This window comes from Quercus robur, chromosome 12 (genome assembly GCF_932294415.1).
Source record: "Quercus robur chromosome 12, dhQueRobu3.1, whole genome shotgun sequence".
NCBI classification, from domain to species: domain Eukaryota; kingdom Viridiplantae; phylum Streptophyta; class Magnoliopsida; order Fagales; family Fagaceae; genus Quercus; species Quercus robur.
In genome coordinates, this window is record NC_065545.1 from 16,926,593 (window position 1) to 16,947,450 (window position 20,858).

The window sequence follows — 20,858 nt, forward strand, 5'->3', positions numbered from 1 at the left end:
CCACTATAATGTGTGATGTTGATGTTGGGAGGAGGATGGTGTTTGGGTCTAAAGAGAGGAGAGAGCAGATGAGAAAGAGAGAAGGAAGAGAGAGAAGAGAACAGAGAAAATGAGAGAGAGGAAAGAGAAAGTGTGCATCAGGTGAGAATAATTTTTTTTTTTTTTTTACAATATTGCTACAGTGCAATTCTAATACAGTGCAATTCTACCTTTAGAATTGCACTGTAATAGTATTGCAAAAAAAATTTCAATACTTATGTTTAGCATTCCCTGATGCAAAACACTGTAAGGCTTAAAATGCCAAATTCTTCTTACATTTGGCATTAGGGCCTAGTAAGTAACATAGGTTGAATGGTTCTTGTACATAAAAAAAAAAAAAAAAGATGCATGTTTCTTTAGTTTACTATGCAAAAGCCTCACCAAATATTGTTCCAAATTCAAATTCTATTAAACTTTTTGCTGACAGATCCCAGAAATTTTCTGATGCTTTGTAAAAAGGAAAAACGTGGTTTTATTAATAATAATAATAATAATACTAAAAGAAGAGAAAAGAGAATGAAGAAAAAAGAAAAAGAAAGATGACTCGTATGCAACACGCCTAAGTTAAAGCAGACCTATAAGTTGAAATTTCAAAATTCAAGGCACCTATTGACACAACCATGAAATGAAATGACATTCTTGTGGTAAATTCAACAACTTTCGTTTCATGTCAGCTTATAATAGAAGAATATCAATGCATGTAACCTTCTAGGCTTCTTACACGAAACTTTTTATCTCTTAATAGTCTAAGGTTCAAACCGTATTATAAGTAAAGTAAGTCATTGTACTCGTTTTCTTTTGAGAGTCAATGATAATCTGTGTGATGCGCCCATAAATATAGACTTTGTCGTTGAATTTTCTTCACATTCTTTTACTACCCAACAAAAAAACAAAAGGTTATATTATCTGGAAAAATTCTGGTTCCCTAGAATAAAGAAAATGTGGACATCTTTGTGCCACTTGCACAAGGTCCAGCCAGAATAGCTTTGGTTTCTTCCTAGAATCAACCTCCACTATATGCTATTTTACTATTATATAGCACGTGAATGTCACTCAATTAAAAGATTCCTATGAGTCAAAGTCTATCACATTTGTATATTTTAAAGAGAGAATTACAAATTTACAATGTCTAATGGTGGAGGATCAGCAAAATCATGTGGTCTACAACAACCAAAATAAATTCAACTGGTAAAGTTTGGTTGAATAAGAGATCTAGGTTCAATCCTTACTTATACCAACAACCATATACCAACAACCAATTGATGTCTTGATCTAACGATAATAAAAAACACAACAATCAGAAAAGGATTCCAGAAGTTTAAATTTAAAACTCTATGAATAAATAAAAATGATAAAAAATTAACACACAGTCCTATTGTATTTGATAATTAAGATATACTTGGATCATAACTTGTGAAATCCGTGAGTTTTTAAAATTTAAAAGTCTACTGTTTGTTTTTAATTTCTAGAATAATAACCATCCAGTTCTGTTGACTTTTGCGAAGGGAACACAATTTTTGTGATCTCAAATCTTAATTAATAATGTTCCGGACAAAAGAAAATACTCTTTAATAGTGTTATGGGATAGAATAAAAAAAACCACAAAGTACAAGAGAGGCCCTTGCATCACAATTCACAATGTGAAGCGATATATATAAAGCTGGACAAGTTCGGTAATCACTTTTTGGCCAACTTATTTGTAACACAAGGAATCAAATCCTCACCAAATCCTCAAAATGTTGCTTAGCACAGTATTTTAATTAAAATTATAGGGTTATCATAATGTTCTTTCCACTACCATGTTCCATTATCAGAAGAAAAGTCAAGCATTATGCATTTCTAATTTTTCATTTCCTAGTTGATTAACTTTCTAGTTTCTGTGTTCTAAGGTATTAATACACTTGCAAACCTTCTCAAAGCCTGAGGCTCATAAGATAAGATTGTTAAACAATGTGTCGTTGTTAATTAGATATTTAAACCTATCCAAAAGTAACCAGATAAAGGACAATGATTTCGAAAATTTTGCTTTATAATTTGTCAAAGCTAGAAAGATTTCATTTTGGGAGTGACATATATAACACATTTGGAAATAGTAAAACGGAAATTGAACCTTTATAGGTTAAAATATTTGTTAAATTACAATTTTCTAACCGCTTAAATTCATGAGACAATTGTTAATTTATTATGATATTAGAGTAAGTAATTATGAGTTTGAAATTTTAAATATTGTCTCCAGACTCTCCACTTTAAATTTCACTTAATATCGATTTAGTTAGGCATTTTAGAAACCTAAAAGAGCATTTTTAAAACCCAAAACTCTGTTTTACAACTACAATTTCTTATAACTTTTTTTACAAACGCATATTTTAAACTCGAAACATCGTTTTCCAACTATTTATACAAACAAAGAGCCCTTCAAATGATTCTCAAAAAAAAAAAAAAAAAAGCCCTTCAAATATTAAAAATTTCATGCATTGAGTCTATATGGACCTATACCTAGGGTAAGTGCTATAATATTTGTTAAAAAGAATAAATTTTCTGTTTTTTCTTACCGTCTTAACTTTTGAGAGTGAAAGCGTGGAAATTTACCAAAGCTTGTCCTACAGTCCTACTTTGTTTCCAGGGATGTCTTGTCTCTTTCCAAACAATGCTTTTTATGCAGGTATGGTGCAATGGTGGTGGGGAGTGGGGGACCAAATTGAATGGCAGAGCTCGCAAAAGCTATCAATCTGCTTTACTGTATAGGGATCTTAATTACGTGAAAGTGAAACTCAAATGGGCATGAGCTACTACCCTGCTACTTTCATGTCTTCAAGAACTGTTTACTTCGTATGGAAGAGTTTAGATAGTTAACACCACCATTCTCAGTAGTCTTAACAGTGTACTAAATCTGAGCTTCTATTCTATGTCAGTTCAAAGTTTACAAAATTGTTAAGAAAAATTTGGTATGTGAGGTTTACTATTAATTTTAATCAATTTTACTAGACTAAGTGATTGATTAAACCAATTTAATTTCATAATTTGCAAGCAACTTTAGGAGTTCTGCTTGTGCATACTTTGTCCGTCGAATTATTTCTCTTGCAGCCTATATTGGTTGGGTGAAACATGAAGGATGCAAAGATGGAAAGTTGGGTAGAAAACATGAGTTTTGATTGTTTGATTAACCATGGAAAATGGTAAGGCTCAAGTGTTTTCTATTTATGTCTATCACATTTTTACTTTTCCAAATCAGGGTTAAAACCTGGGTAGGAGTAGGAAGTTAAGGTGCTTTCACGCCAACGTTCTTTTCACTATCACCTCAACCCCCTCGCCGTAGCAACCATGAACTATCATTTTGATCCTATTCCAACCCATTGTTAATAAATTCACACCAACTACATTTTCTATCATCTAGTTTTTATTTTCAACCAAAATAAGAAAATTTATATTTATTTTCCACCCTTTCAAGTAAACACACATGATGGGAAACTAAATTTTACAAAAATATTTTATATCCTTGAATTTTTCTATCCTTCTAACATTTTTTTCATCCTCCCACTTTTTCAATCTCTAAACCAAACAAAGCCAATGTCATTTTTTAGTGGTTATCAATTGAGATTTCCTTTCTTGAATTTTGTTGTTGTGATAAATGCTTGGTAACGACTTGTAATAGAGTTTGATTTATTGTTAGTTGTCACATCAATTTATAAATATTATGCAGTAAAACTTGTATTACTTTTAACATATTCTTTTTTTTATGATAGGTGACACATTAATTTGTAAAACTTATATTATATAGTAAAAATTCAAAACTTAGGTAATACCTTATATGTTGTTTATTAGGTTTCCAAATAAATTATTCCACATGACGAATTTATCTACTTCAGCACAAACAATGTCTTCGTCATTAATGATGATGGTGGGATAGATTTCACTATAATTTTTTTTGGTCAGATTGCCAAAAAAAAAAAGAGCCCATATATCAATGGTCACACCCCATCATACATTTATTACAATTTTTTTATATAAAAAAAAACATGTTTCATTAATATAAATTTACTTGAAATTACAATTAAAATTTTCTTAATCAAGCTAATATTTAGTAAGGATTGAATAATATCATCAAACTAATAAATAATAAATAATATCACAATAATAAATAAAAAAGTCTAAATATTCATGCATTTAAATATTTAGTAATACAAACTAAGTATTTATTACTAATAAAGGTGGCGGGGTGGGGTAGGGCGGGTATGAAGCGAAGCTAAAAAGTCTAAACTCATACATGACCCACCCTAAGGTGTGAGGGAAAAATCTTGCTTCTTTCCCACCCCACCACCTTTGTGGGGTGGAGCAAGGCAGGGCAAGAAAAAATCGTCATCTCTAATTAGAACAAGGCCTAGGTTGTGCAGCTCATGACCCAATTGGAGTCGAAGCTAAGAGGTCCAACAGAGGAAGGAAAGTCAAAGCTTTATATTTTGGTAGAGGATCATCTCGACGTGGTTTAGTTTAGGTGCTGCCCAATTAAGGGTTTTTTTTTTTTTTTTTTTTCCCTTTGAATCAAATCAAAAAAATATTTATTAGAGAAATTTATTCTGCCATCAACGTTTCTTTTTATATATATATATATATATATATTATTTTTCCCTCATTTGTGTTGACATAATTGGCCATATAAAACGATTTAATTGAAAACTTAAAATACAGGTAAATTTTTGTCTACTATAAAATTTGTTAATATTTCTAGAATTACTCCCACATGTCAATGAGATGATATAATTCAATTCAAGAACTTTATTAGCGTAACAGCACTCTTTCTTGTGTTCACTTGTGCTTATTTATTTATTTATTTTTTTGAGAAATACTTATTTATTTATTTTTGACATTGCAAATTTAATTGGTTTTATATTGTTTATAAGATTCTAGCTAATCTTTGTTCTCTTTTTCTCTCGCTTTAATTGGCACCAGCTAATTTTCATGACTATTTAAAGATGTTTGTGCCACCTGGCGGCAACAAAATAACCCTACCACTTCGTGGTTCTGACACTTGATAAAGTCGTCGTCAACTCTATCTTCGCATCTCAACAGTCAGATCAAACTTTGAGAAATCGAACGGTCAAATTTAATGGTACTATCGGCAACGTATAAAAAAAGGTTGGTCAACAGTTTTGGTTTAAGAAAACAAATGACTCCACGTGAACCCCACTTTTTTGGTTTTGGTCAGCTTTCTTTGTTCTCGATATTTTGATATTTGTCGGGGGAAATTATCGTGGACTATTTTTTCACTATCTCGTGATTAATTAGGTGCATGATTTTGATTTTTTTTTTTTGAAACTTTTTTATCAAGTTGGGAATTTTTCCACTTCGTTAAGTCGTAAAAGTCCCCCCAATGAACATTAAGATAATCAAAGTCTGTTCTAGAAACAGAGACTTTATTATATGGGAAATCCAAGTCAACTTACCCCATAATAAGAAATAAAAAAATGGTAGTTGAAGTTTGATTTGCATATCCGAAAAATGAATTTTATATAGGGTCTACCTTTTCATTATTTATTTATGATTTTTTTTTTGAGAAAGATTTATTTATTTATGATTGATTAGCCACAACTAGTAATTAACAAAGAATTCGGTTTGTATGATTTGGTTGGAAAAATAATTAATTGTAAAATTGATCTTTCTCAAAAAAAAAAATTGTATCATCTTTCTTTTTTGTTTTTTTTTGGGGGGGGTTAAAAGCCTTACTTCTTATACTCAGGAGGTTAAAAACGTAATTGTCATCTACTTATCTCCCAAATTTATTACATAATTGCCATATTTGGTGTCAAAAAGAGTTTTGGGGAAGTTTTGAAAATCTTTCCCTTAGTGGACTGAGTCATTTGACTTAACGCTAAATATGCTGAAACGTATGCCTTAGCGCCGAAAATATATTTGAATGTTGAATAAGGAGTAAGTCCTTCTCTCAGTATCTAATTCCCTTTTGTCTTCTATAGTCTTCTGTCGAGAAATATATATATATATATAAAAAAAAAAAAAAAAAAAAAAAAAAAAAACCTTCCTTTTGTCCCAAAAAAAAGTAATTAGTATTTCGCTGTTTTCACATTGCTCCATTTGTTTCAATAAAAAACATTACAATGAAGTTAAGGTTATGTTTGGTAACAATTTTTGTTTTCTATTTTTAAAAACTTGTTTTGGGGAATATAAAGAAAAAAAAATTTTCTTGTATTTTTTAAATCAAAAACATGTTATCACCACGCCCCCTTGGTACGGTGGTTACTTTACAAATATAAGTGCTTGTGAGGTGTGGAGGGCAAAAGCCGGGGTTTAAGTCTCCAGGAGAGAGCTTCACACACATATACACTTAGATTAGATTAGAGTAGAATTTTTATCTTATATCTAAAAAAAAAAAAAATCAAAAACATGTTTGGTTAGTTGAAATTAAAAAGATAGTTTTTTGAAAAAAAAATACTAAAATATGTTGTTACTAGAATTTGAACTCTAATACTAACTAATTAAATAAGACAAATCCATTAAGTTAAATGTGTGTTTTTATTGACTTTTGAAAATTAAAAACTGAAAACAACATTTTGCATGTTTACAATTCCCTTCACAATTTGAGTTTTGAGAACAGTTTTTGTTTTTTGTCCATTTTGGGTTGCTAAACAAGTTTTCTAGTCTCAAAAATAGAAAATAAGGGGGAAAAAACAATTACCAAACATACTCTTAAGTTTTTGTTTTTGTTCTTTGTTCTTTGTTCTTTGTTTTTTTCTATGTTTAGTAGTATAAAACAAATAGGTCAATGAAAAATTATCTCTAACTTCCCTTATCTAGTTTGACATGAGATAAAGTTGTTTTCCACTAAAATTACATGAAAAACAATTTTATCTCAATCAAAGCTAAAAAAAGAAAACAAATCTATCTCATGCAAACTAAACAAGGGAAGTCAATAGATGGTTTTTCAACTCATTTTAAGGTCGATACCAAACATAATAAAATGGAATAGTTTTCTAAAAAACGCATTTTGAAAAATGATTCTGTAGGGACACGATTCTCAAACGGCCCAGCAACGACGTTGGGCTCGCACGTGAAGGATCCCTCACAATAAGATTTGTAGAGAGTGGGCTTGAAAGGCTAGCGTTTGGTCACAGGGCGTTGGTCCAAACCGGACTTTAGGGAAACTCAGATAAGAAAAGACTTCAGCCTGGATATCCAAGCTCTGCAGTTTTATAACTTGAGGGATTGGACTCCTCGGATCATGTCCGAGGAGCACTAATGTCTTTCTCCGGTTACCCGGCGGTGGGTTTTTCGTGGCGGTGAACATATATTGTCCGGGCATTCTCATCCCTGGAGTTTTTCCCAGGAAGTGAGATGGGGATCTTTTTCTGATTAGTTTACCTTTTCTTTTATACTAGCTTACGTTTGCTGTCCCTCATCCACGTGTAGGGTCAACTTTTTTCAGGACTGATACTTGTCCCGTCAGTCTAATCCCGGAATTGTTGGGGATGGTTAATAGAGCCTAAGAATCAGGTTCTGTTAGGTGTAGAGTCTTATCAGTGAAGGGTATTAAGGACAACTTCCCTGAGATATTTTCTGATCTTTAAAGTTTGCTCGTATACCACTTTCATCAATGAGATTTTGGGTCTGCCGAGGACTAAGCTGTCCTCGGCTGTATCTCCGGACCATTTTGTGCTTCTTACTTTGAGCTTGGGCCATGGCCTTCTTCGGCTTGGGCCTGTGGACTCCCCATGAGCAAGCGGGCCGGGCCCATAGATTATTGGGCCCCACAATAGCCCCTCAAAACCCTGCTGTCCAACATCTTGGTTGGAAAGGTGGGTTTTGGTAATACCGAGCCTTTATTGCGGCTCATTTATTTCAGCCCTTGACTGACGCGGGCGACCCTTCAACAACCCAGAGAATGTACCGGTCTACGAGCCGTTCCCCTGAATTTGCGCACGTTGCCCTTATGCCGTTTGGGTATCCAAGGCGCGTCTTTAATATCTTCCCTTTACGAAACCTCCTAGATCTAACGGCTATTGATGGCGTGTGTATCCATTATCCGCTCTTTACTTGTTAACGCATTCAATACAGGAGAATAGTGAAAATATATTATATTATATGTGCGAGTTATTCTTACATTTAATATCCTCTCTTAATCTTTCTAATTTTTCAACTAGTATATTGATGAGGGGATTGTAAGATACAGTGTGAAAAAAGAGGATTAAGGGTGCGTTCGCGCTTCCCACGTCTGCGTTTTGCGCGTTTTCAGGCTTTTTTTTTTTTTTTGTTTGACCAACGCTCGGTGCACTGTTCATGGGACATGATCAACGAACAGTCCAATCAGGCCAATGAACAGTAAATTCATTAATGAATAGTAATTAAAATATATTTTTTTATTCTTTTCAGTTTTCAAGAAAATAAGCTATATCCAAACGGACCCTAAGAGTAAAAAAATTGTGAAGAGATTGAACCAAAAAAAAAAAGAAAAAGAAAAACATATTGGATTGGATTAAGTCTTGAAAAATATAACTTTCTTTAAAGAATTTTAAAGTATTTTAGTCGGTAAAAGTTGAAATCGGTGTAACAGCTCTAATTGTCAAACCAATACTAATTATCTTTACACGTCACTCGTTGTGCACGAGTTAGGTTCACTTACCATATAAAACACTTAACCCAATAACAATTAATAATTATAAATTTATACAAGATTTTGATTCAATTAATGTATTGTTTAACTCTAAACATGTTACACTATTCAATATATTTCTATTGGATTCGAATTTTGACAAATTTGTAGTCCAATTACATTTTCTTTTTATACTTTTTTATATTTAAAATTTTCAATAAATATGTCACCAAGCAAATGTTTAGATTTCAAATTTTTGTATTTTAGATTTATGCTTAAAATATTATTATGGTTCAAATGGTAAATAATACATGATTGGAGCATTCACATTAAGGATCTAAAAAAATATAGCATTTAGCAACTCAAAAACCTATTTTATCAATTTTAACAACTCACTTTACAATTCATCCCACATCAAAGTTTCTATTTTTTTACCATTTCATTTATAATAATATAAACAACTCATTAAAATAATAAAAAATTATCACCATAACCAACCATCACAAAAATCATGAAAAAATAATAGCAAGTTGCTATAGTGAGCTCTCATTTATGAGAGTTCACTGTAGTTGGGTGCTAATTTTTTTTAGATATGAGATACTTGATGGAGCATGATTTTTGTGGTTTAAAATATTAAAAATAGCTTTTGAGTAGGTTTGACACCCTTGTTGTGAATGCTCTTACTTCAAAATTTGACATGTATTGTAAGAGCATTCCCATTAAGCCTTCTATAGGCTAAAATATGCATTTTTTTAGCATTTTTGACCCAAAAGCTTACTCCATCAAGGGTGTTAAATGCTATAATTTTTGGCATTGCTGAACAGTGCCATCTCATATTTGAGAATGCACTGTTTACCAATTGTAAAATTTATATTATTTTTTTTATTCAAGTGGGGCCCACTTTCTGTTCTTTCTCATTTCCGTTTCTTCCCTATCTCACCATCTCTCTCTCTCTCTCTCTCTCTCTCTCTCTCTCTCTCTCCAAACCCATGGTTGACAATCAATGACAGTCCAAATCACAAACCCGTGGTTAATTTGTGACTGACCCCAAATCAACCACCGACCATCACCGCGGCGGCCTAAGGAAAGCAAACCGTGGTGGCCCACAACGAGCAACAACCCCATGGCCACTCGCGATTTGAACCAACCCACAGCCACACCCACGGCGATCTGAACCCCACCCATGACGAGCCACGACCACCATCGACCCACGGCAATCTGAAGCCTACAAGTCGATTTGGAGAGAGAGGAGATGGTGGAGGGTTCTTTTTTTTTTTTTTTTTTTTTTTTTTTTTTTGTTTCCCTACTTTGGTTGGTGGTGGTGAGTGGATGTGGAGGTTTCTTTCTGTTGTGATTTTTTTTCTTTTTTTGTTAGTGGTGGTTGTGGTATGGGTGGTTGGTAGTGTGGTGTCGGCAGTGCTGTGAGAAAGATAGAGACAGAGGAGAGAGAGGAAAAATAAAAAAAATTATTGAAAAATAATAAAGAAACATTATTTAAATGAAATGGTAAAAAAAATAGAAGTTTTGATATAGATTGTATTGAAAAGTGGTGTGTTATATGTTATTGTAGTTGCACGGTTTTCTTGGCCCAAACCCTATTGATCAGGCCTTGGCCCAAGGCGCAACCCACAATAAGTATTTGTAGAGGATGGGTCAAAGAACTTAGCCTCAGTTAGCTTAGTCGGTCTGATGTATGAAAAATATTGTTGCAGGAATAAAAACACAAGAATGGATATCTAACAGAAGATTCTATTTTCTGAGTGCCGAATACATGTTTTCGTCCTCCTCTTTGAGGGACTCCACTACATTATATAGCTCTCTCATTCTTATCTGAACCTTATACTTGTTGATCATCTAAGCCCCCACTTGAGCACCTGTCCTATCAGACACCCTTATCACTCCCTTGTGAGTTGCAGTGGCCAAGGTAGTACTATTCAGGGGTCTTTTCCTCATTAATGCGGCCAAGAGGGTGGTTGTGACACATTTAATGTGGTGGTGGCAGCTTTCCATGAGATATTTTGGGTTTTATTATTTTTTATATGCTTGGAGGATGGATTGCAATGGTTAGGGCGAGCTCTTCGTCCGAACTTCGTAATGTCCGAGGAGGAGTTACTCATCGGACAAGTTTCTTTTACCGCAATTGGGCTTGGATAAGGTTTTGGCTGTGACTTCTTCTCGGATAGGATGCTTCTCGGACGGGCCCGTGGTTTGACTAGCCCATTATTTTGGGCCGGGCCCCACAGTTATAAAATTGGGTTTTAAAATGCTAAATGCTATATTTTTTAACATGTTTGATAAGAATGCTTTAAGAACGTTAAAAAAAAAAAAACTATAAATTTTTTAAAAAATAATTAAGTGAAAAATTTATTAAATGATATAACATGGTTTAAAGTTACTAACCCATACTTTTACTATGTATATTGTTTTAGAATTCAGTTTTTTTATCAACACGTCTCTCTCTCCACATCATCATGACTCATAAAAGTTTGATACATAAAAATTCAATAATAAATACTTCCTCCGTCCCACTTTGTTTGTTCTGTTTGAAAAGTCAAACTTTTTAAGGGAACATCATTTATTGTTTTGTCTACCTTTTAAAAATTTATAAATTTTTAAAACTACCCTTAAATAAATTTATCAAAAAATTGAATTAGTAAATTAATAGGGGTATAATAGGAACATTAGTAAATTAATGACTTTTATTTTTAGAAATAGGACAATATTTTGGGACATCCCAAAATGGAATAAAAAACAAACAAAGTGGGACGGAGGAGTAAAAGTTAATTTGAACAAAATTTGAATTTGTCAAAGCTTGTTTTTATTCAATGGCCTTGCCGTGTGCCCGTGAGCGAAGGTTCGCATAATAAAGGACAACTAATAAATTTTCCATATAAAGAAATAGTTCCATTATCAATCAAAAGGGTAAAAACTAAAAATCCACAACAAAAGTCAAATCCAAATGTGTTCAAATTTCAATTATAATAAACAAAAAAAAAGTTAAAAAACTTTGATATGTACAGAACCATATTACCCAGTCCACTACTTAAAGTCTTAAACTGACCCACACGGCACAACAAAGGAACTAGTAGTAGTAATTTTTAAGCTTCAAATAATCAAATTTTGATATTTTCTCTCCACGAGAATTTGAAGAGAAAATGAGAAATATATAATATTAAAATTTTATTCCACCACCCACACACACTCAACACAACTTTTCAACTCAACAGACTAACCTCATGATTTATTATTTAATAATATTCACTAATCACTACCTTCCTTAGAAATCTTCAAACTCATCTCAGCCGTTAGATCCAAAAAACCCACTTTGACTTTTCAGATCTTTTTCTAGCTGGATCTTTACCCGGTCATCCGGTCACCTCATCCCCCTATATTAACCATACTCTTCCTTCAAATGTATACTCTTTCAGTTTTTCTATCTTCCTTCACAGAAAAAACACATTCATTTCAAACGCAAAAAACAAAAACAAAACCTTGCTAAGCCTACGAATGGCGGTGGATCTCCTGGGCTTTCCGAAGATGGATGATCAGACGGCTATACAAGAAGCCACGTCACAAGGTTTGAGGAGCATGGAGCATCTGATTCGCTTCATGTCTAATCGGCCAAACCACATGGACTGTTCCGACCTCACAGACCACACTGTGGCCAAGTTCAAGAAAGTCATTTCTCTTCTGAACCGGACCGGCCACGCCCGGTTCAGGCGCGGACCGGTTCGTCCCTCTGCTTCGCCTTCTTCGTCTGATGACTCAATCTTTGTCCCTCACTCACAAACTCTTAGCCTAGCTCCTACTCCTCCGGCGCCGGTTGTTGCTCCGACCGCCGTGTCCCAGATCCCCATCACTGCTCCGGCGAGCTACGTTTCTCATCCACATAGCTTGACTCTTGACTTCACAAAGCCTAATGCTTTTGCTTCGAACGCTAAGGCTTCGGAGCTCGATTACGCCAAGGATAGCTTCAGCGTGTCGTCGAGCTCGTCGTTCATGTCGTCGGCGATCACCGGAGACGGAAGCGTCTCGAACGGGAAGCTGGGAACTTCGATCTTTGTTTCTCCGGCGCCTGCTGTCTCCGGCGGAAAGCCACCGCTCTCGTCTGCTCCCTACAAGAAGAGATGCCACGAACACGAGCACGAGCACTCCGGCAACGTCTCCGGCAAGTTCTCCGGCTCCGGCTCCAAGTGCCATTGCTCTAAAAGAAGGTACGCAGTGTTTATTCACCATCTACAAATTTTAGCACAACCTCTCTCTCTCTCTGGTTAAACATTTTTGTTCGCCGAGTGAAACTGAGTTAACTCAGTAATCCACTAACACCTATATAAAAAAAACTATAATTCGAAAACTGTGTTTCCTTAGGATTGTGAATGAATCAAAATTTTGAACATAGAAAAAAAAATCGAAGATTTTTCATTATTAACATATAAAAAAAAAAAAAATTTATAGATGATTGGAATGAATCGGACGAGTTGACTCACTGAATTGACGTGAAGAAATTTTCGATTTGGGAGTCAACGAGTTGGGTCGGAACAGTTAATCTATTATTGGGTACAGCACGCGCGACACTGACAGGGTAGGGGTGTCTTGTCTTTTAACAGGGGTATTTTAGGAAAAAGGAAACAAAAGTAAAAGACTAGGTCCAAAAATTCAAACCTCGTAAACAAAACATATTTGTCTTTATCTCTCGGTAGTAGTCCTCTACTCCTTGGATTCTAATTTTGACCACTGACTTAGTTTAAAGCAATACATTACGCACCCCTAGCTCACGTTAGTAACCGCGGCGCACAGTAAATTAATTATTTTTGGATTAAATTCGTTAATCGTTATTAATTAGTGATTGATTGTTGTTTTGATTACAGGAAAAATCGGGTTAAGAGAACAATTAGAGTACCGGCAATTAGTTCAAAAATTGCTGATATTCCACCAGATGATTATTCATGGAGGAAATATGGTCAGAAACCAATCAAGGGGTCACCATACCCACGGTAACTATTATAGTCCTTCATCACTGACCGTTCAATTTATTGTTGTATATGATTATGAAGTCAATTTTTTGATATTTTAGTAAACGTTGTTGATTTTGTTGTTGACTTTGTTTTTTTGTATTTTCAGGGGTTATTACAAATGTAGTACAGTAAGGGGTTGTCCAGCGAGGAAACACGTGGAGAGAGCACCTGATGATCCAACGATGCTGATTGTAACGTACGAGGCGGAGCACCGTCATTCGGGTCCACTCGCGATGCAGGAGAACGTGGCCTCTGGGGTGGGTTTGGTATTCGAGTCAACGTGAGTGAGAGAAATTGAAATATTTTAAAATTTACATTAAAAAAAAAAAAGAGAGAGAGAAGAGGGAAAGTTGGTAAACGACGTAGACTTTTGTAATATCGAGGTAGTGGAGGGGTTTGGATGTAAATTTGATTTTTAATTTTTAACATGTATAAATAGTGGTGGATTTGGAATCTCAATCTGCCAAAGCAGGCGTTTAATTTAATTAGACCTTTTATATCGTTTGGTGGTGATATTACTTATTTTTATGATTAATTTTTTTTTAATTATTTAATTTCGTGTTTATCTTGATCCGCCACTATGGATTCTTTATTGACAAAAAAGACAAGATGCGTGTGTGTTAAGAGTCAAAGAAGTGAGAAATAAGATGCTTTGTAGGTGGGAAGAGCATAATAATCATAACTCGAAAATGGAAGATGAGGTGGACCATTCACTTCTCGTTGAATAGAATATTGGGGATATTTTTATTTTTAAATTAATGATGATATTTTTTTTGGGTGGAAATTAGTGATGATATTATTATAAGGGGAAGCGTGGTTTGACCAAAAACCTTGGGGGAAAAAAAAAACAATAAAGGAGAGAGAGAATGAAATGGGAAAGGGGAGAGGAACCACTTAATAATAATAAATTATATAAATAAATAAAAGGATTGGAAGAAAAAAAACCAGCGGTGGTTGAATCATATAAAATATAAACGGTCCACTTATTAATGTTTCAAGCTAAAAATCAACCATATGTGTTTCTTATATGGATGACTTTTGGTGGTTTATTGACTGGGTATAATTAAAAGCTGAAAGTCAATATCTCCATTCAGCATGTTGCAAACATGCAATGCATATCTACCAACCTTTGATTTTATCTCATAAATGATAAACACACCCTCTAGAATTTAGACGCGTGTCTTAAAAAAAAGGTTAAAATCCCCTACGGTTCTTTTAGAAACTTAGGTGGATATGTCAATATGATGTGTTTAAAATTCTTGGTCATTCTAGTTGGATCTGATTTGGTGTTAGTTAGCCCATTAGACCTGATTCACTTGGGGGAAGAACTTTGATGTGTTGATATCGAGCAGGTTATTTGACTGGGTTTTCGAGGTGGTTGTTGGGATTTCACATCTTTATGTGGTTCATGAATAGCTTGTAGGCAAGAGGGACCTAGCAAAACTTGTTCATAACCCAAATAAAGGCCTGAAAGTCCACAACAAAGAGACAATGACTCGAATATTGGTGTGTGAAGTCCATGAACAATTGACAAAGGTAAGTGGTTAATGTAACATCGTTAAACTCAAACTAATATGCTTAATCTTCTAGGTTAGGTAATATGGAGTATATTATGTTAATTACTTAATAGGAGTCTCCCCACAATGTTCTTAACAGTTATGTGTTATTTTTTCCTAATAAAAATCTCTCAAAATTGCACTAATCAATAAATAAATAAATAAAAGAATATAAGAATAATCAAGAACACAAACAAATTCATAATTGCACTTTTCTTCCTCATTTTCATTAACTAAACAAATGCGTCTTCAAAACACACACAAATTCAAGACATACACCCTTCGTTTTAAAAAATTTCTCTAGTTCCAAAGATTGTGACTTGTGAAAAGGGTCCATGGTGGTGTCAAAGGGGGCACGCATAGTCGCGGCTATGGAAATTGTAGGAGACTTTGAGATTATGTAGTTGTTGGGTTCAGCCTTCATAGCCTATTATCCAGCAAGGGGACTCTGCCTCTTTGGGGTTAGGATGTCTAAGTAAATTAGCTAAATGAATTTCAATGTCATATTAATAGCTACCTTATATGAGTACTAGCCACATAAGCAAAAAAGAAAAAGAAAAAGGATGAGCTAAATCATTCTAGAAAATAGAGACAGAAATTGAACCTTTTAAAATTAGAGTGAGACAACTAGAATTTAACCCCAAATTTCATAAACCAAAGTTTTTTTTTTTTTTTTTTTAATCTAGATTATTTTAAAACCGAACTAATTATGTTATTTATAAGATGAGGTCTAGAGGATTAAGTAAATTATTATTTTTATATGTTGATAACTTTGACAAAATTCTAGTCATCTATTTGAAAAAGAATGATTAAGATTTGAAAATTTCCATTTTGTGAAGTTCCACCAAAAATAATGGAAAATCATAATCTTATCTGATTGAAGTGGTGTCTGAGCTTGATACTTTTTAAGGTAACTATACAACTAAAAGTGGTATCACATTTTCACCTATATTCAACCCTATATTGTGTTCTACCCACCCCTTTCCTAAAATCTTAGGTTGATTTGTGACAAATAAGGTTGGTCCTGAGTTGCACCTACTGTACTCATGATGAAATGTGAAATTCAAAATCTGATGAATTATTTGACTGTAGAGACGAGGTGATGTCTTTTTCTATATTGGTTGGTTTGAATTCCATAAATTTTATGCTGATCTGCTTCATTGACAAAGCTTTAGGCTATACATATATTCTTATATTGCAGACGTTTTAATGATTAGGCTGGCCGTCCAACCAACTGGAACTTGAAAAAAGAGGTATTGGGCCTAGACATAAAAGTCCACCCCAATTCAACCTAATTTTCAATCAAATGTAAAATAGGTGACATTTAAAAATATCCAATAATTTTAAAAAACTCACACAAATTATATAAAATCAAATAAATGTCATATATCTCAGATTTTTAATTAAAAATGGAAAGAAATTTGAGGATTCAAATTGGAAGAAATCTTATCCAAAAAAAACTTACTCTAAATTATAGTTTTTGTAGGTAAAGGCCATTGAGCCCTCAGACTATAAAAGGATTCTGGAGATCATTTTTCAAGACAGTTTTTTAAAAGGTTCTTATTGGGCCTACACATAAAGGTCCACCCCAACTGCATAATCAGGATTAGTTTCCATTTGAATTAGAATTTAGAACTCAATGATAGAAGATCTAGAATAGTTTTTTTGTTTTTTGTTTTTTGAGGATCTAAAAGAGTGAGAATGTGCAACAAGCCCTACAATCCTTTTAATATTAAAATAGAGTATCGTGAAGCCCAATCCATAGTGTGTGCATAAGAATTTCTCTTGCATTCAAGGTTAATTTTTAGTATAAATGTATACCCAAGATAAAATTTATCATATACACATATAAGTTATAACCATAAAAGCTTTAAATAAATATTTTCTTTCTTTCTTTTTTCTTAACGAATTTGGACTCCAATTTCAGAATCTTGATTGAGTTGATTCCACTTTGAATAGAGTTTATATTGCTGGGCAGTTACATTTGAACCCTCTTCCTTTTCAGAGGGAAAAAACAATTGTAAATATCTCAGATCATTTACTTATAAGTTGTGCAAAGTCAACTACAAGCCTGCAACTTGGGAATATTTAAATAATGATTTTCCATCACTTGCCAAAGTAAATGATTTGTCATTATTTTGTTTAACTGATGGAAAGGGTTTGCAATCATAGTGACAGAAGAAAGTTATCTACATGAAGGAGTTGTCTTTCAACTAAAAATGATTAGCAAAATAAAAGAGGGATTTTTTTTTTTTTAAGAGTATAGAGGGACTTTTAGTTTTGTTCAATCATGAGAACTTTTTAATCCGTATATCCTACCCATGCTTGGTTAGAACTTAGAACATTGTTTCCGGAAAAAAGAAAAAGAAAAAGAAAAAAAAAAAAAAGAAAACTCAAATTTTGGAAATGTTAATGCTGAGCATTCATTATCTCTCTCAAATTTTGCTTGGATAGATTAGTTTATTAGGACCTTGGAAAGAATAATTCAATCAAGTTAAGGAAAAGGTCCCTGTCAAAATTTTAATTTTCTCTGTTTCTTGATTGAGTATAAGAATACAATAAATTTTATTGGCAAATGTTGGGTTACATGTGTGAGTAAAGTCTCACATTGAATAAAGATGAGAAGAATGAGTGGTTAATATAACATAACTGAGCACATACCCATTAGGCTTAGGCCTTTTGGGTTAAAGTGTGTCTCTATATGTTATATTAATTACTCAAGAAAGCTCCCCAAGGTGTTTATTCCCCTAATAAGTGGTATCAGAGCCCATGGTGGTGTGCGGCGAAAGTGGTGAGGTGTTCATGGTTCCTACACAGAGGGGACAGAGAAAAGCCTAAATGGCCCATACACAAAGATCCTGGAGAAAAAAGAAAAGAAAAGAAAAGCCCAACAAATGAATATTGCTAATGGTGCTAAATAATGGTGTGGTGTGAGGTTCCCATGGACATGGACGTGCGGGGTTGACATGTGGTTCCCATGGATGGCATACGAGAGACTCATGGATGATGCGTTGATGAAGTGAAAAGCCCATTAGGCAAAGGGGAGTGAGTAGGACTTGTTCATGGCCCACAGAGAGGTCTTGAAGCCCACAGAGAGGCAGAGACTCACAGTGAGAGGGAGATTGTTGGGTTACACGTGTGAGTGAAGTCCCACATTGAATAAATATGAGAAAAATGAGTGGTTAATATAACATAATTGAGCACATACCCATTGGGTTTAGGCTTTTTTGGTTAAAGTGTGTCTTTATATGTTATATTAATTACTCAAGGAAGCTCCCCAAGGTGTTTATCCCCCAACAGCAAATGAGGTTATCTTTTGAACAAATATTGAGTTTTTTTTAATGGTTAAAGGGTCATTAAGTTGATATTTAGGGAGGTGTCGAACAACTGGGTCATTGAGGTGTTTTTTTATTTATTTTTATTTTTTATTTTGAGAAGATTGTAACTTTATTAAAACTAAATAGTCATATCGGCTAAGATTACAACATTAAGGCGTGGAGGAACATTTTTCATCCATACCAATATCACTAACATGTCTAGCACATTTAGAGCCCGTTTGTTTCGGCGTATTGAGAGACAAAAACGTGCATTTAGCAAATCGTGAAAATCTTGATATGTTTGGTTGGGCGAAATTTGTGGGATTGTGTTTTTGAATCTGCAGATTTTCTCGTTTCAAGAAAGGCAATTTCCTGCTGTGATTTCGAAATCGCGCGATTTGCAAATTATGATACCGCTATTTTTTTTGGGTTGAAAACCGGAAATACCCTCTGGCTCCATGCTTATCCTCAGTCCGCTCCCTTCACCATATATATATATATATATATATATATATATATATCCTCAGTCCTTTGCCTTTAAACTCATTAGTTTCACAAGGATTGGCTCTCTTCTTTGTTTTTGCTTTGCTCCGTTTATCATTGTTCTTCATCACAATTTCAAGTAACTATTCTCCATTACCCATCTTTGAATTTATGATATAAATTTGGGCTTTTAGCATGTTGGTTTACACTATTTGAACTCAAAATATTAGAATTTAGAGATTTGTTGTTGTTGCTGTTGCTGGTAAGAGCTCTCTTTGTCTCATAGATAGCCCTCCATGGTTTTGTTGCTATACAATGTAAAATAATGTCTCTATTAAGTAACTTTGATGCCATGAAATTTTTGCCATAACTTTTCATCCTTTTTGAAATGCATGGGATAATGGCCTTGTATTTTGTTTGTCCTTCCTTAATTATGTGGCCGTTGTGATATAAGGTATCAAGATTGTGCCAGTCTCTCTTAAAGAACATCTATTTTGTGGAACAAAATATTGTCCTTAAAACTTGATGTGATTTCTAATATTGAACTTGCGCATTGTAAGTGACTATACAACTAGAATTTCTTTTATGAAGTGCATGTTTGTCTAATAAGCGTGATTCTTACAGTAGTAGATTTTTCTTTGCTTAAGATTGTGCATCTGTGAGATATATAATTGTTTTCATAATGTAGTATATCCATCAGGAATAACCAGTAGAGTTTGTTCAATATATTTGGCATGTATGTTGCACCATGAGTAATATCTCCAAGAATAGTTTTTCTTTTCTTCCACTGCATGATTACATTCAAATCTAGGAATTCTTGTTTGATTCTTTGGTTGAAACTGTTTGGTGCTTGTAGAACTTACCTAGGAAACTTACTCCTACTATGCAATTTTCTCATGGGTTTGGTTGTAAAACTTGCTGTATTTGGCTGAACATTAATATTATCAAACTTTTGTTTTTTTAGATGGGTAAGCCATCCCAAAATAGCTTAATTGTTAGAGCTCAATGGCCATCAAGAGTAACAACTATCTTTTGTGAAGCTTGTGTGGATGAAGTATTTAAGGGTAATCGGCCTAATACCCACTTTAGTAAAAAGGGTTGGACAAATATTATAGCAACTTTTGAAAAGAAAACTAGAAAGGAATATCCTAGGGCGAAGTATAAGCATAAATGGGATAGTTTGAAGAAAGATTGGGTTCTTTGGAATAAGTTAAAGGGAAGTGAAACTGGATTGGGATGGGACGCAGCCAAAGGAACAATAGCTGCAACTGATGAGTGGTGGGAGAGGAAACTAATGGTATATTTTGTATAACCCATTGTACATATTTTGTATTAGTAGATAAACCATGCTATTTGAGTTATTAATGAAAATTTTCAAAATTGTAGGAGGTTCCTGAAGCTGCAAAATTTTGAGAGAAAGGTTTGAAGAATGTTGACTTATTAGACATTATGTTTAAGGACATTGCGGCCACAGGAGATTTAGCATGGGCCCCCACTTCAAGTGTGTTACCTGATAATCTTGAGACACCTAAGGAGGGGTTAGGTGATACTTCTGCTAACTCATTTTCTCCAAATGATGAAGATGACGTTCATGAAGATGAGACTTCTAACCTCACACAACCACCTAACCCAACACAAAAGAAAGGAAAGAAGCGAGTTTTACCATCATCCACACAGAGTAAAGGGAAGAAAGGAGGAACGGCATTACAACTGATATAACAGCTTAGTCGTATCTATGATGTTGTGGAGTTAAGGAACTCAGTTTTTTCAGTGGAGCCAAGTAGTACTATTTGTAATGTCATGGAATGCATGTGCACCTTAGATGGCATTGAGAAGGGTTCCGAACTTT

The 20,858-nt window shown here is 34.0% G+C and overlaps 1 protein-coding gene across 1 annotated transcript; it reads left to right on the forward strand.

The window, feature by feature from the left end:
• The first annotated feature begins 12,045 nt into the window (after positions 1-12,045).
• Positions 12,046-14,154, forward strand: LOC126708809 (probable WRKY transcription factor 17). Its single transcript, XM_050408766.1, has 3 exons — positions 12,046-12,852; positions 13,507-13,632; positions 13,760-14,154. Exons 1-3 carry the CDS (start codon positions 12,146-12,148, stop codon positions 13,935-13,937), a joined length of 1,011 nt encoding a protein of 336 aa, XP_050264723.1. The 5' UTR covers positions 12,046-12,145; the 3' UTR covers positions 13,938-14,154.
• Positions 14,155-20,858: the final 6,704 nt, after the last annotated feature.